The following is a 14221-nucleotide window of genomic DNA, read 5'->3' on the forward strand; positions in this document are numbered from 1 at the left end:
TGATACTGGTTTCCCACGAAATGCAGCTGTCCCTGGTGATCAGGCTTTGTCATCTGGCTGCTCAATCCTGCTGGGTTTTTGTGTGAATCCAACCAGAGACAGCTGCAGCCAATTCCTGCAAGGTTAAAATTCCAGATAACTTTTGCAGGTGTGACTTAGCAAAATCCAGGACTCCCTCATTTCCCTGACCCTGATATTACCATCTAACTGACCTTATTTTGTTTCAAATCTGGCCTTTCAAAATTCAGAGCCTTAACAAAAGACTAACTTGCACTTGGACTCTCATGGATTTTAATGGCATTGACACATTGTCTCTCAACCCAAAGTTTATTTCCAAGAGCAGAAAACAGTGTACAGATATTTGAACTCTGTCCAAGACTTGCTGAAAACACCATCCACTTCTGGAGAAGCTGGATATGTCCTCCAGCATGAGTTAGTTCAGGCAGTTACCAGCAGCTGCTCAAGCCAAAGCAGTCTGCTGTGAACATCAATGGAATCATTGCTATCAACACAATTATCAGGGAATGCTACGGGGTCTGTTTTAATCAACCATTTTCTTGGCATCCCAGTGAGAAAGGAGGAGCAGCAAAGGGAAGCACAGGACAGACTGTTTGTGGATGGCAAGTTATCTGGAGAGACCCCGTGCCCTGGTGTCATCCTTCTCACCCGTCACAGCAAGACAGACAGACAGACAACTATTCTGCCTCACTTCATCCAGGTACCTGCCCAGCTTCTTACCTGGAAAATCCTAGTTCAGCCTGTCAAGACCCAGCTGGAGGCACAGGACAAGTGAAAGGAGACTGAGACTGCAAGGCTGGCTCCCATTTCTTTTCCAGTGCTCAATTATTCCTCCGCTGGCCTCTGCCCCACAGGGAGGTTGGGAGTCCAGCTCCTCACTCAGCCAGAAATGGAGCCTGGACTGATAGACTGCCAGTCCCTTGCCAAAACACCTGCTTGCCCAGATAAATTTTTTGGTAATTCAAAATGTTACCCACTAAAAAGGGGATCGTCCATAGAAGTAACAGTCCATAAAACAGACCTTCCTCTCAAGAGCTTGCAGTCTTGCTAGAAACCCCAGAGACATGCAGGTGGCTGAAGGGGACTAAAAATAGCCCTCATGTCACCATATCCAGACCGAAGGGACTGTACGCACACGTGTAGATTAGCAACCGAAATCCAGATATGCTGAACACCAGCAGCCAGGGAAAAACACTGAAATCAACAGAAACACAGAACATGGTTCTGCTCAGTCTCTGCTTTGGGGTTAGAAAATACTCAGGTGGGGGTTTCCCTTGGATTTTCCCAGTGACATATTTTTATTAGTGTATTTTGGCAAAGCAGACCAGACCCAGCCTCCTTTGCATGTGCTTCATCCTGGTGCCTGCTTTCCCCCCTTCTTGGATAATTCTAAGAAAATGCTTTGTTACAGAAAAGGGTGACTGAAGCAAATAGTGCATTAAACAGACACCACCACCAGCCCAGGTGAGCCAGGTTTATTTACCTTCTGCAAAAGTGGGGCACAGGGAACATCTTGCCACTGCCTCAGAGAGCACTGCACACAACTGTTGGCAATACCTTCTGGGAGGAGGAGAGGAAGCAAACTAGAATCCTGCCCTCCTGTAGATGTATCCATGATGAGAAAACAGGGTTTGTTAAGAGCTATGGCAGAACCCAATGCCCTGCAAGGAGCTGGGCTGTCACCCATCATTGCCCCCCCAGCTCCCACACTCACCTTGCACATGGACACTGCTGATGTAACCTGAAAGCTCATTGCATCAGGCAGCTGCAGGGTGAGATGTTTGTGCTTGGAAAAGCTCAGGGCACAGAATCAGGGGGCTTGGAAGAACCCCAGGGTTGGGGACCCAGCCTCTGAAAAGGGAGGATAGCCTGCAAGGTGACAGGAACTGGGATGCCTGGCAGCATTGCCTAATGACTTCAGCCTCTCAGAGCAGCCTGGCAAGAGCAATCAGGCCCTTGCTAAGACTGGGCTTTCCTTTAAAAGTGGCTTTTTCTGCACTAGACACATGCAAATGCTGCAGGAACAGCTCTCACCATTGCAGGTTACATTGCAACATCTGTGTGTCAGAGTTCCATAAGTGATACTAAATCTGGGACAAAAGAAATCCAGGTCCTCTCCAGTATCTTCAGGAAAAGCCTGCACGCCCAGTACCTCAGGGTTTGGTTGGGACCTGACTCAGGACCTCTCATCACAAATCCCATGGAGTCCCTTTTCCATTGTCAAGGAAATACACTCCTGGATGCAGTGGGCAGTGCTGCTGGAAGAGCTCAGCTTGGCCCCAGAGCTGCTGTTGGCTTTACCTCTCTCACCCCTCCCCTCTCATCTTGCCTGCTTTGACTGCAGGCTCTCTGGGGGCAGCTCAGACCCTTAATACAGGTTAGCACACAGCTGGTCCAAACAGGACTCACTTGGAAGCCTGAAGTGGTTTTTTAGTATGACTTAAGTGATCCTTTAAGTCTGGTTTCTCACAATTAGGAGCCAGAGCTGTGGTCCTTGGACTTTATTACTTTAGACTGGCCCTGATGGCAAGATGTCCCCTAAGGACCAGGGTGGTTTTGCACCTCCTTGCACTCAAGCAGCTTCATTGCCTGTTAGAGATGAACAGGAAAAAATACCTCAATGAAAGCACAACCCCCCGCCCCGTTCCCCTCTGAAAGCCAGAGGTCTTGGTGCACTCACACACCTGGTTTCAGTCCCCAAAGCCACATTTCCCGTGTCAGTGCAGCCAGCCGGGCTGTTTATTTTAGGAAACCCATTTGCACACACCCTTATAGGCAGAGACAGGCTCTGCACCCACATTCTTCAAAAGAAGGGGAGGCAGGATGAAGAACTCTTGGTTGCTGTGCGTGGCCTTGGCCGTCTCCTTGGGGATCATCCTTGTGGCAGGTAGGTGGAAAACTGGGATTAAAATATCAGTGACAGGTTTTCTGTAATCTACAACAGTCAAAGGTCCAAACTCTAAGCCTGCTCAAGCAATCATGGTTCAGTGGTGCTTGGACGCCTCTGTGTGTTTCTGCACCAGAGCTGTGTGGGTTTAGTTGCTGCCTTGAGGACAAAGTGATGTCTAGCTGCAAATTTAAACCTTGGTGATTAGCCATTTCTTATCAGGTTGCTGAAGCAACAAACGGCCAACGTGCTTGCTTGCTCTTCTGCAGTGCTAGAGACCTTGCAAGACTTAGGTGCTAGATTTAAAGACTTCCAAAACCTTCCTGGTAATCCTGTCCTATGGCTGCAGCCAAGTTATTTTTGATTAAACAGTAGTTTGTCACGTAACTCCACTGAATTTCTTGGGAACTCCTGATTTGCACTGAGATCAGAGTGTGCTCCCAGCACACTCCTCAGTGTGGGTCTCAGGTCTCTGTGTGACAGTCTGAAGCCATTGTCATGCACATGGTGCATCTGGTCTGCAGGATTATGTCAGTGCTCAAGGATAACCATCCCAACAGCATGGACAGCTGCATCAGTGCATTTTCTCCAGCTTTTGGGAAAGGGCATCTTATTGCCCACCCAGGCAATTCTCTTGGGCTTCACAGTGTATCACAGGATGATCCAATATTGGAAAATGAGAAATTTTGTCCAAAAAACAGCTACGTAAGTATTGAGGAGGAAGGGAACACCTTAGCACAGGAAATGTAAACTGCAGACACTTAAAACAGCATTAGGTAATTTTGTACTTAAATACCTTCTCCCCAGAGGGACTTCACTGGGTGGCATATGGAGATATTGCTGACAAAATTATATTTTTTGAGCACTGTAATTTTACTTGAAAAATAAATGGAGTTGCAGTAACTTTTTACAGTGAAGCCAAGAGCATTACACAAAGAATTAAATCAGGACAGCATTTTTAGAGCGCATTCAAAAAACCCTGCATATGCATAAAATAGCGTGTTAAACTAATTTTAGAATTAAAGCTGCTCTCAAAGGCTTTGGGACAACCCCAAAGCCAATAGGATCTGACTTGAATATTGGCTTTAGATTAAGGGCTTGGAAAAAACTGCACACAACCTTATGTGGAATACAGCACAGACAGCAGAGCAAGGGCTGTGTGAAGGACAAGCCAGAGACCTTCCATGAGCCAAAAGAAAGACCAGGACAAGGAGCCAGGGACTAGAGAGGCTTTTCTGGGAAGCTTCTGCTTCAGAGAGAAGTGCTCACGTGGAGTGATGAGTTGGCAGAGAAGAAGCTTGCAGAGCAAAGAAGCAAAGTGATTTTTTCCCCAAGCTAGAAACTCCACAGAGAATCTTCTTCAGCAGGTGTTCTGCTGCCAAAGGCAGCCAAGGCCACAGAAACAGCACTTGAAACCAGCAGGTGAACTCTAGGGTCACTCTGAGGCATCATTTCACACAGTTTTGGTGCCGTTGTCCCAGATACAGTGCCTGTAACAATCTCAGAAAACCTGGAATAGGAGCTGATGAGACCAGTATATTATAGGGGCCAGAAGGACCAAAGCTTTTAAGTCCAAGTGACTCCAAAGTCCTTTATAGACATGATTAACACAGATGTTTTCAGCCTAGTTCTTCTTTCTCTCCATGATTAAACCAAGGGGCAAGCAGAGCAGGCAAGTCCATCTACTTGCCCAGTAAGGCAGCATTGCACAACACCAGGAACATTCCAAAAGCCTCTGGGTGACACATGGGATGTTTTAGCCAGTTTTGACCAAGTTTCATATTATGTAGCATGCTGACAGTGTGGGAGACAAAGAGAGAAGAAACAGCTTGGGTAAGAAAATCAGGACCAGAGTTTTCCCTGCAAAGCACAAGCATCATCAGGGCCACCTGCCCTTCCCTGGAATCAATCCAGGTGCTGTATTGGTGTCCTCCTGGCATTCTCATCCCTTGGTTTTCTGCTAGAACAGCTTTCACAGCTTTTTTCCTTGACTCCAGGGTTGCATGTGCTGTGCTTGCAGGGTACCCGCTGGAGCCCGAGGATGAGGAGTATGTGCTGGTCAATAACAAGTGTCAGTGTGTGACAATGACCTCCAAGATCGTCCCCTCCAAAGAAGACCCTGATCAAGAAGTCCTGGAGAGACACATACGTATCCTGTAAGTGGCAGACAAATACTTCATGGAGATGGTGAGCAAGTGATGAAGTGTTCCCTTTTCTGTGCACTCTTTCCCATGTCCTGGCACTGATGAAGGGAACAACCTGTCCCATGGGCTGCTTTCTGTGGTATCCTAAATACTTCCCTTTGTTTAGTGTTTTTCTACCTCACGTGAACCTCTCTGGTGTTTGTCCCTTCAGATACAAAAAGCATACCCATGTTTTAAGCAGTCCAGTAGTAACTTCACAAAATAGGCTGGGGAAGTAGAGTGTAACATGCCAACAGCTGATCTAATCTGAAACCAGATGAGGCCCATGCCACTGGATACTTCCCTATCTGATTGCAAGTCTTGGAAAATAATTAAGGCCTAAACTATCAGAAAAGCTTAATGCTATGAGACAGATCTCAGTTCAAGAGTAGGACTTGGTCCTGTCCACTCCCACAAACCTAACTGAAGAGTGTGTGTGTGTCTGGAAAACAAGGACCAAGTTCAGGCTCAGAACTGCAGGATCTCTGGTGAAGCTCACAACAGGAGAGCCACTAGTGAAACATTCCTGTCCATGTCCTGCAAGTCTCCCAGGCACCTGCCAGCTCAGAGTTTAACAGAAGCAAACTGTCACTTTGAAAGAGGCCCTCACGGGAGTTGCTGCAGTCCTCTTGGGGAGGGTCAGAATGGAAATAACCCAAGGAATGAAATAGGAGTTTAGAATTGCTCACAGGAGAGAGGACTCTGTTTAATAAGCAATTTCCATGAGTGATTCTCCTCCTTCCTTTGCAGAGTCCCCCTGAAGGCGCGAGAGAACATCTCTGACCCCTTGTCCCCTCCCAGAACCAAATTTGTCTACCGAATCTCTGAACTGTAAGTAGTTTTATTTACAGTCTTAATTTCCCAAGATTTAACCCACAGCAGCTCAAAAAGGTGCTTGAAGGCTGGGAGTTCCCATATAACACCTATAAAGGCTACAGGACTCTCTGGCTCCATCTGCAGATCGACAGGAAAGATTTGGCTTTCACCAAGGGCATGTTGTCATCACAACTCTTCACACTTGTTCTGTTCTCCATCTCTTGCAGCTGCAGAAACTGCAATCCTGTAGAGGTTGATCTGGGTGGGAGGGTCGTCCAGGCCCAGCAGGGCAACTTCTGTGATGAACCCCAGACCTGCTACACCTACGACAGAGAGCAGTGCTACAGCTCCCCTGTGCCCTTCCTGTACCAAGGGGAGGTGAAGCATGTCCCAGCAGCTCTGACACCGACATCCTGCTACGCTGATTAGGTGAACCCCTGCTGTGCTGAAGCCTGGCTGCACTCCCTGTTCCCATCCCAGATACAGGTGTAGCACCATAGTACCCGGGCGACAGAGTCCCAAATACCAGTCCCTACAGCAATGCCAGCTTGCCTCTCCATATTTTCAGCATCAGACTAGTGCCATCTCCCAAGAACAGCTCCTGGTTGTCAGCAACTCTGTTCTCATATCCCTGGCACATACCTGCAATACCAGTACATGTCTCAGACATGATCACCGTATAGACCAGATACAAATCAGTGATCCCCTTGAAGCCAAGGGAACCACACCGATTTACAGCTCTGGGGAACCTGTCCTTGACAGTCTCCTGTGTGTCTCCACCTGAGCCAAGCTGCCACAGACATCAGCAGGAATGTCTGTGCACTTCCCGAGCCATCTAAAGCAAACCTCTGCACTCTCTTCATGCAAGACCTTTGACCATGTTAGCAGGATTTGTGCCACCCTTAGAAGGCTGTTGTACAACCGTATTTTAGGGACAGGAGTTCACATTTCAAAGTTATTTTACCATTGATGATCCTAGACCCTTCTAGCACTTGGACATCTGCAAGCTTTTAGTTCTCACAGATTCAGGGAAGATCAAAAGATGCCGCTACCCTGAAGCATTTTGCAAAGTTGCCAAGACCTCAGCTGTGCCGGGAAAAGCCAACTCTTCCGGGAGATGTTAGGCAGTTCACTTCCCATGCTGCTCCACTGCTATTGCTGCCTTCTTCCACCCCTGCTCCCACTTGAATTACTGAAAAAAAAAATTCAATCTATCTCAAGTTTCTTTTCTTCCTTGCTTTGCATTTAAAGCTTAAAAAAAAAAAAAAAATCTGTGAAGGGGGACATGAAGTGCAAGAGCAGAACCCTGGTTTGGGATTCAGAATTGGACTAACGAAATAGCAAAAACCTTATTCCTGTAGTCGTAGCTTTGTTAGTGAAATATTCAATAAAATTTTGTCTGCATCAGTCTGTGTGTTCTATTTCAATTCAATAAGAAGACATGAGACGCAGCCAAGCCTATAATCATATTCTTTTCTCCTTCACAAGGAATCAAACTCTCCCTAAATAACTGCTTATACTTACAGGCAAAGTATCCCAAAATCTCAGAATAGAAATATTTCCATGCACTTGCAGAAACCCTGACAGATTGGGGCTGAATTGGTTTATCATTATCTGCATCACTGAGCTGCTTCGAGGCCCTGTGAGTCAGAGCAGGATCAGAGTCTCAAAATCCAAACAGCACTTAAAATTACTGTCGAAATTGCAACCCACAGATCACATATTTTCCTCACCCCTGGAAAAGTGCCTTTAAGACAAGCAAGTTAGGAGACAGTCATTCATATATAAGGTGTCTGTCCTGAAGAAAAAACAATTTTCTGGGGGCCAAGTTTTAAAGAGCAAAGGGGTAAAAAGGACAGAAACAAATTATTCTGAGGTTACATCAGTCATGGAAAATGAACATTTGCAAAACATGATTTTTCCCCTCAAGTAAGCCAGTTAAGAAAAGCCAAATATCAGGGGAGGCAAAGAGCTTCCTGTCAGGTACTGACACAGCTGTACCCATTGCAGTGGGTAGGTACTAAGCTCAACAAAATTTGCCTCAAAGACATTTTCACCTACAGATACCTGGTGTTCCCCTGTCTCACAGTACTGTGATGTTACAAGTTAGCAGGTCACCACGAGGCTGCATTTCATCCCCCACAGGAACTTAACCTTTGCCCTCTGGAATTTACTCCAAGTGTAATAATAAATATAAGCAAATTTTTTACTCTAAAACTGAATTGCAACATGCACCTTTACTGCCCTTTATTGAAACAAAACTCACAACATATTTTTAGGTTAGGTAGAACTAGACATTGGATTGATTACTACTCAGCACATGGTGATTTTGACCATTAAAAAGTGATTTGCAAGAAGTTCCTCCCTTCAGAGGAAGACCACAGGAAGCAAAGCTGAGGCTGAATATCCCCCAGTGCCACCCAGATTCCTGACATCAGCACCACTAGCCAAGACTGTTCTTCTCCCACAGGACCTGCAAGTGACTGAGCATTTTTTAAGCCATTACTGTAACATCTCCCTATTCTGATGAACAGCAACACACAACTCCTGTGCCTCAAGCCTGTAAATAATTTATGAGTCACAATCCAGAAATAAGTATTTCTGCTGGACTTAAAGACTTGCCTGGGGTTTTTTTTAAAGGAAAAGAGCACTAACCCTTTTCTTAATTAGAAAATTACGAGTATGAAATCCAGAAAAACAAACTCCCTACAGCAACAGAAGGCCAAGAACCGACACTATTTAAATGAAATGCTGGCAATCAAATACACTAAATGAGTTCAAGGAAAAACTCCCAAACACTGTGAAAACTCAAACTCTACAGCTCTTGTCTGAATAGAAAGAAGGGGGTTGACTACAGCAAAGGCAAAACAGAGCCAAGACCCGCCCATGATACAAACAACCACAACAAAAACAAAGAAAGCCTTTTGGTCTATAACATAGCCAAAAATGTTTTTCACAAATGTTATCATTAAGGATATTAATTAAACCATTCTAGTCATCACAAAGATACAATATGCTTTCTATCTTGCTTACAAAACAACATAAAGACGTAAACTTATGCTTCTTACCTTAAAATGAGCAAGCAACCTCTCTAAGGAGCATCCACACACTCCACCACCATTAAACCAAAGTAGTAAAGCCCATCTGTCCTGAGTTTAAATATTCTTGGCCTAATTATCTGGTAGAAATCAGACCAATCAATGTGCAGGGGGCAACGAGCTCAGGGTATAAAAGCTCAAACCCAGGCCTTGCTTTCTTCTGTGTTGGAGCAGTGAGGATGTGGTAAGGTAACTTTTGGGTTTTGTAATAAGAATTGGTTGCTTAATTTATGGGCTTCTTTTTTCTGATGCTACCTTAAAGTTAAAATGCTTTTAAAAAAATAATTTTATAATGCTTTCTGATATAGATGTCAAATTCTACGGTGATTTAGGGTTGTAGGTTTCTTCAGTAAAAGTCTTGTTAAAAGTTTATATAACTGGTTTGTATTGTAAATGCTATAAGAAGGGTTTTACTGTGTACTGGCTGCTTAAGGAAGAGTGGGTTTGCAATATAAAAGTTAGCAGAGCTTTAAAAAAACTGGTTAGCAAGACAATTTCTAATTTCAGTGTGTTTGTATATGGCTGAAGTGAGTTGTTAACTTCTCTAGCCCTTTCAGTAGCTATTGCAGAAACAAAAGCAATAGTATTGCTTCTTTGGAAGTATTAATTACTTATAGGTTATCCTTTGGTATGAGCAAGGTTGTTTTGTTCTATGGTTTCTTTAATCAATGTGGTAACTCCTTGCTTTTTCTGCAAGTGTTATACTGAAGTCAGTGACTTACTTCTCTGTTAAAGCAGTTTATTGCAAAGCTTACCATTTTTTCTGACTACCAAGGTGAACACCTCCTGTGTAGTGGTATTTTGGTTGTATAAAACTTTGGCTTAAAGGTGTTGAGGTAAGGTTTGACCAGTGAATGTACAGGATCAAGTGAGTTCCTCAGCTGTGTTGTTTTAGGGCTGGGCCAAAATGTTGACTAGAGTAGAGCTGCCTGGGAGCAGAGGCTAAACAGATCCAAATCCTAATGAAGGAGCTAATTAATATCTAGTGAGATAAATATATTAAGCAGTCACTTACTTATTTGGGTAATGGAGAGCTTATTTTTGTTCTATGCAGTTGGTAACAGCCTACAAGTTCTGCTCTTACTTTTGCAGTCATTTTGCCCTCCCCTTGTGACTAAAACCAGGTGTTTGGTAGCTATGTAGGTATGTAAGGGAGGATGTGCTCTTCATGCTCTAATGGGTACAGGAAAGCCCAAACTCACTTGAACCAGGTGAACCTGCTAGTAAGTATGTGCTTAAGTGGTTACATGTGGCTGTGAGATTCTTACCAGCATAATAAAAAGCCTTTCAGTGAGGTGAGTGTTGGCTGACATAAAAGCAGTATGTTCGTGTTTTTCAGGCTGTGCCATGTCTGAGTCCTGATGTTCTTCTGATACTATATGGCTCTATGGAAGAGGAATGATTGCGTATAATTTATTTAATAGCATTTATTAATTGTATAAAGGAATATAAACCTGTTCCTACAGTGTAAATAAGCAGTTAGCTTAAAACAGTATAAGCTATGCAAATGAAGAAATGCTTTCTATTATCTTGATTGAAAGTTTAACTCAGAGAAGATGAAGCTAGAATAAACTTCTTGTCCTAACTGAGGCTTCCTTTTTGATGCTCACCACTTCTGTAATGATTATTTGAGATATATGATGACACAGCTTCCCTGAAGTAGCTGGGAAGGGACGAAGAGTGGAAGTATCAGCTGTGCTGAAGTGACAAGGTACAAGTGCTGGGGAGAAATCCCTGGGGAAGCCGTCCAGAGGCAGCTATGGTCAGTCCCCTTGGTTGGCGTTCTGTTTAATCCCAGAGGTCCCCTCTCAGGCCTTTGCCCCGCTGGGAAGAGGTTCCAGCAGAGCTCCTTCCCCGGGTGCCCTCGCTGAGCGCTGCCGGGCGCTGCCCGCGGAGGGCGCTGTGCAGGTGCGCGCCTCCCGACGAGCTTTGTCCCCCGGCGGTGCCCGTAGGGGGGGCGGGCCAACATGGCGGCGCCCGGCCTGTCGCTCACGTGTCCCGGCAGTGCCGGCGCCGCGCAGACATGTCGGGCCGTCAGGGCAACAAACTGCCCAGCAACCTGCCCCAGCTGCAGAACCTCATCAAGAGGGACCCCACGTCCTACACCGAGGAGGTGCGGAGCGCGGGGAGACTTTCGAGGAGGCCAGACTGGGCTGCGGGCTGTGGAGGGGGAGACACGGGTGGGTATTGCTGGCCGCGCTCACCCATTCCCTGTGTGTGCTCAGTTCCTGCAGCAGTACCACCACTACCAGTCCCATGTGGAGATCTTCACCTTCCAGCCGGACAAGCCCAGTAAGGAGCTGGCCGAATTGGTGATGTTCCTGGCGCAGGTAAGCCCACGGCGCCCAGCCCTGCGCCAGTGCCTGAGGCTGCGCGGCGGCGGGGGCAGCCTGGCTTAGGTACGGGCTTAAGTACTTGTTATTGGTATGATACGAACACTTACAGTATTCCTGGTTGTTTACACCTTGCCAGGTGTGCCCTAGAGCGTTACCCTGCCTCTCCCTTGCAGGTAGCCCACTGCTATCCCGAGCACATGGCCAACTTCCCGCAGCAGCTGAAGGAGCTGCTCTCCTACCACCACACAGTGCTGGACCCTGACCTGCGCATGGTGAGACCTGGGCGCTCCCTGCCCGAGGGTAACACATCCCTTGGTGTGAGCTGAGAGCTTAAGGGTTGCTTTTCAATTGGCACAGAGACTGGAGAGCAGTTTGGTAGTTTGGTTTCTCTTATAGACGTTCTGCAAGGCCTTGATCCTGTTGAGAAATAAGAATCTAATAAATCCTACAAGTTTGCTGGAGCTCTTCTTTCAGCTGCTGCGGTGCCACGATAAGCTGCTACGAAAGGTAAGCTGGGCTCATGGTCTTCTTTGTTTCCAGGGTGTTTAGACCAACTTGCCAGAAGTATTTCCACAATAAGCAGCTCCACTTTGCTTGGTAATAGAATAAATTAGCTCTGATTTTCGCTAGTTGGTGTCAGAGGAGGGGCTGCAGCTCTGTGTTGTGCTGCTGTAAACACTGACTTTGCCATTGCAGGCTTTAGGCCTGTCCTGTGTTTGGATGGAGCAGCTTGGGTGTGTCTGCAGGTGAAAACCATAAACTGGTTGCTGTTGTTGCTGCCTTTACTCAGTTGTGTGTCAACCTCTGAGTAAAACAATTACAACCAAACCAGCTGCTGCTGAAAGCTGTTACAGGCTTTACTGCCATGAAAGGGAGAACACTGTGCCCTTAGTTTGGTTATCAGAACAGGCCTAAAGGAGGCAGGGTGGGATTTCATTCAGCAATCCTTGATGCTAGTCTTGCCTTGCTGTACTGTGAACTAAATACACTGGTTAAATATGTGAAGAGAGTTCAAGTGAGACTTGAACTTGCTGTTGTTGTAGTTACAGCCTGGAGTGATATGCTCAGTGGTGGTGAGTTGGATCTCACATTGGTCCTTGGGAACTGTGAGGGCACAGTAATGTCTGTTCCTTGCATGACCTGTGTTCCTCCCTGTCATCTCTCCTTTACAGACCTTGTACACTCACATTGTGACAGACATCAAGAATGTCAATGCTAAGCACAAAAACAACAAAGTGAACACAGTAAGTGATTGGGCTTTCACTTGTACTTGGATTTGACCTTCTGCTCTTGTGGAGCATTTCTAATAAAGTGTTTGCAACCTTTTTTTTTTAGACACTGCAGAACTTCATGTACACAATGCTGAGAGACAGCAATCCCACTGCAGCCAAGATCTCTCTGGATGTGATGATAGAACTGTACAGAAGGAACATCTGGTAGGTCTGGCAGGCTTGTGTTGATTCCAGGATTTGTTGTGGGGCAGATGGGCATGACTTTGTGGGGTGTAGTCCAAAGCAGTCCAAGGGACAGGGACATAAATACATATGTATTAATTGTGTCCCAGTGGGGCTGTATTCTGTGCCAAGGATTAAGCTGAGAAGAAATAATGTCTTGTGTGAAATGAGTTACTTAATTTGAACATGTGATGAGAACTAGTTTTCTGAGAACAATGTGAAATGGCAAAACTTCAAGTAAAAGGTGCTGGTTCTTTTTATTCCAGGAATGATGCCAAAACAGTCAATGTCATCACAACTGCTTGCTTTTCCAAAGTGACCAAGGTGAGAACAGAAATTACTTGATGAAATGGGATGTTAATTCATATTTTCTTCCTGTGGATGTAGTTTAATATTTTATTGCAAACAAACTTCGCTGACTTCATTTTAAACTTTCAAAACAGCACTTGTGGGAGGAGGCAGAGCTTGGCTGTTAAGTACAGAGGAGCAGAACTGGCAGCTTATCTAGTAACAAATGCAGGCTGGAATGGGGAGGGTGGGTGCATGTTCCACTGCTGTGCACAAGAGACTGTTGAAATAACACCTCTTTGAAATGAGCATGCTGTGAGGCTTTAATTAGTTAAAAATGAGGAGAGGAGCTGCCCTGCTTGGGGTCTGAGTGAATATTGGGCCTTCTGTGCTGATTCAGGAGGCTTTAAAAAACTTTTTCTATAGTTAAAGAGAAGTTTTTAACCTGTTAAGGTCCAAAAACTGTTCTGCTGAATAAAAGCCAACCAACCAAAACTACAATAAAGCCATATAAAGTAATACAAGTTTAGAGTTGTGGATATTATATCTTGGGTATCACCTGTGTAAGGGCTTTTAACAATGTTGACATGAAGCAATTAGTGCAATGGCTTTGCAGGGTAATAGAGAACTTGCAGCTGGGCATTTGCTCCAGGCATTGGGGGAGCCCAGGTGTGACTGAGTGCCTCTGAGTGATGATGGGCAGTGAAAATGGTCTGGGTCTGTAAAACACCTGTGGCTTCCAAGCTGTCCTTCAGTTTTTCTGATCAAATCCAAGCCTATAAAAAAACTGGATGAGTCTCTGCACAGCCTGAGATGTGGGTGTAGGGTGGTTGTGAATACTCCTGTCAGCTTGTCCTGTCCCACATGAGTTCAATTGGTTTTTCAGGTGTTAGTTGCAAGTTTGAAGTTCTTTCTTGGGAAGGATGAAGATGAGAAACAAGACAGTGACTCAGAATCTGAGGTGGGTGTTTTCTCTGTTCTTCAAACATTTAATAGGTCTGCCATCCTAGTGACCCTGCCCATCTGTCTGCTTCTCTGTTGCTTAGTTTTCTCCACCTAGTTTTCTCCAGGTTTTTCTGTGCTTCACACCAAGTTCAGTGTCTGACAGGTGGCTCCAGCTTTACCTGTCTGTTAAAAGACA

The 14221-nt window shown here is 45.5% G+C and overlaps 2 protein-coding genes and 1 long non-coding RNA gene across 4 annotated transcripts in view; 2 read left to right on the forward strand and 1 right to left on the reverse strand.

Moving 5' to 3' along the window:
- The window catches only part of LOC115308082, a 25424-nt gene continuing 11203 nt past the window's right edge, over positions 1 to 14221 (reverse strand). The window contains exons 3-5 of one of the 2 annotated variants that reach the window (XR_003916428.1): positions 1733 to 2607; positions 1502 to 1617; positions 1 to 115 (exon numbers count right to left, since the gene is read on the reverse strand). This is a non-coding gene — a long non-coding RNA (uncharacterized LOC115308082). Of the gene's footprint in view, positions 116 to 1501; positions 2608 to 14221 lie in introns of both variants that reach the window. The other variant, XR_003916427.1, reaches the window with a different exon arrangement.
- JCHAIN (joining chain of multimeric IgA and IgM) lies at positions 2703 to 7314 on the forward strand. The gene is made up of 4 exons (XM_008924635.3): positions 2703 to 2905; positions 4926 to 5061; positions 5839 to 5919; positions 6132 to 7314. The coding sequence occupies exons 1-4, from the start codon at positions 2842 to 2844 to the stop codon at positions 6331 to 6333; spliced, it is 483 nt and encodes a 160-aa protein (XP_008922883.1). The 5' UTR covers positions 2703 to 2841; the 3' UTR covers positions 6334 to 7314.
- The window catches only part of SDAD1 (SDA1 domain containing 1), a 12298-nt gene continuing 9052 nt past the window's right edge, over positions 10976 to 14221 (forward strand). The window contains exons 1-8 of the mRNA XM_018089033.2: positions 10976 to 11115; positions 11228 to 11332; positions 11512 to 11610; positions 11735 to 11845; positions 12511 to 12582; positions 12674 to 12774; positions 13059 to 13116; positions 13967 to 14041. Coding sequence (XP_017944522.1) covers positions 11026 to 11115; positions 11228 to 11332; positions 11512 to 11610; positions 11735 to 11845; positions 12511 to 12582; positions 12674 to 12774; positions 13059 to 13116; positions 13967 to 14041 — 711 coding nt within the window. The 5' untranslated portion in view covers positions 10976 to 11025. The remainder of the gene's footprint in view (positions 11116 to 11227; positions 11333 to 11511; positions 11611 to 11734; positions 11846 to 12510; positions 12583 to 12673; positions 12775 to 13058; positions 13117 to 13966; positions 14042 to 14221) is intronic.

The sequence above is a fragment of the Manacus vitellinus genome, unplaced genomic scaffold (genome assembly GCF_001715985.3).
Source record: "Manacus vitellinus isolate BGI_N305 unplaced genomic scaffold, ASM171598v3 scaffold_112_pilon, whole genome shotgun sequence".
In the NCBI taxonomy this organism is placed as follows: domain Eukaryota; kingdom Metazoa; phylum Chordata; class Aves; order Passeriformes; family Pipridae; genus Manacus; species Manacus vitellinus.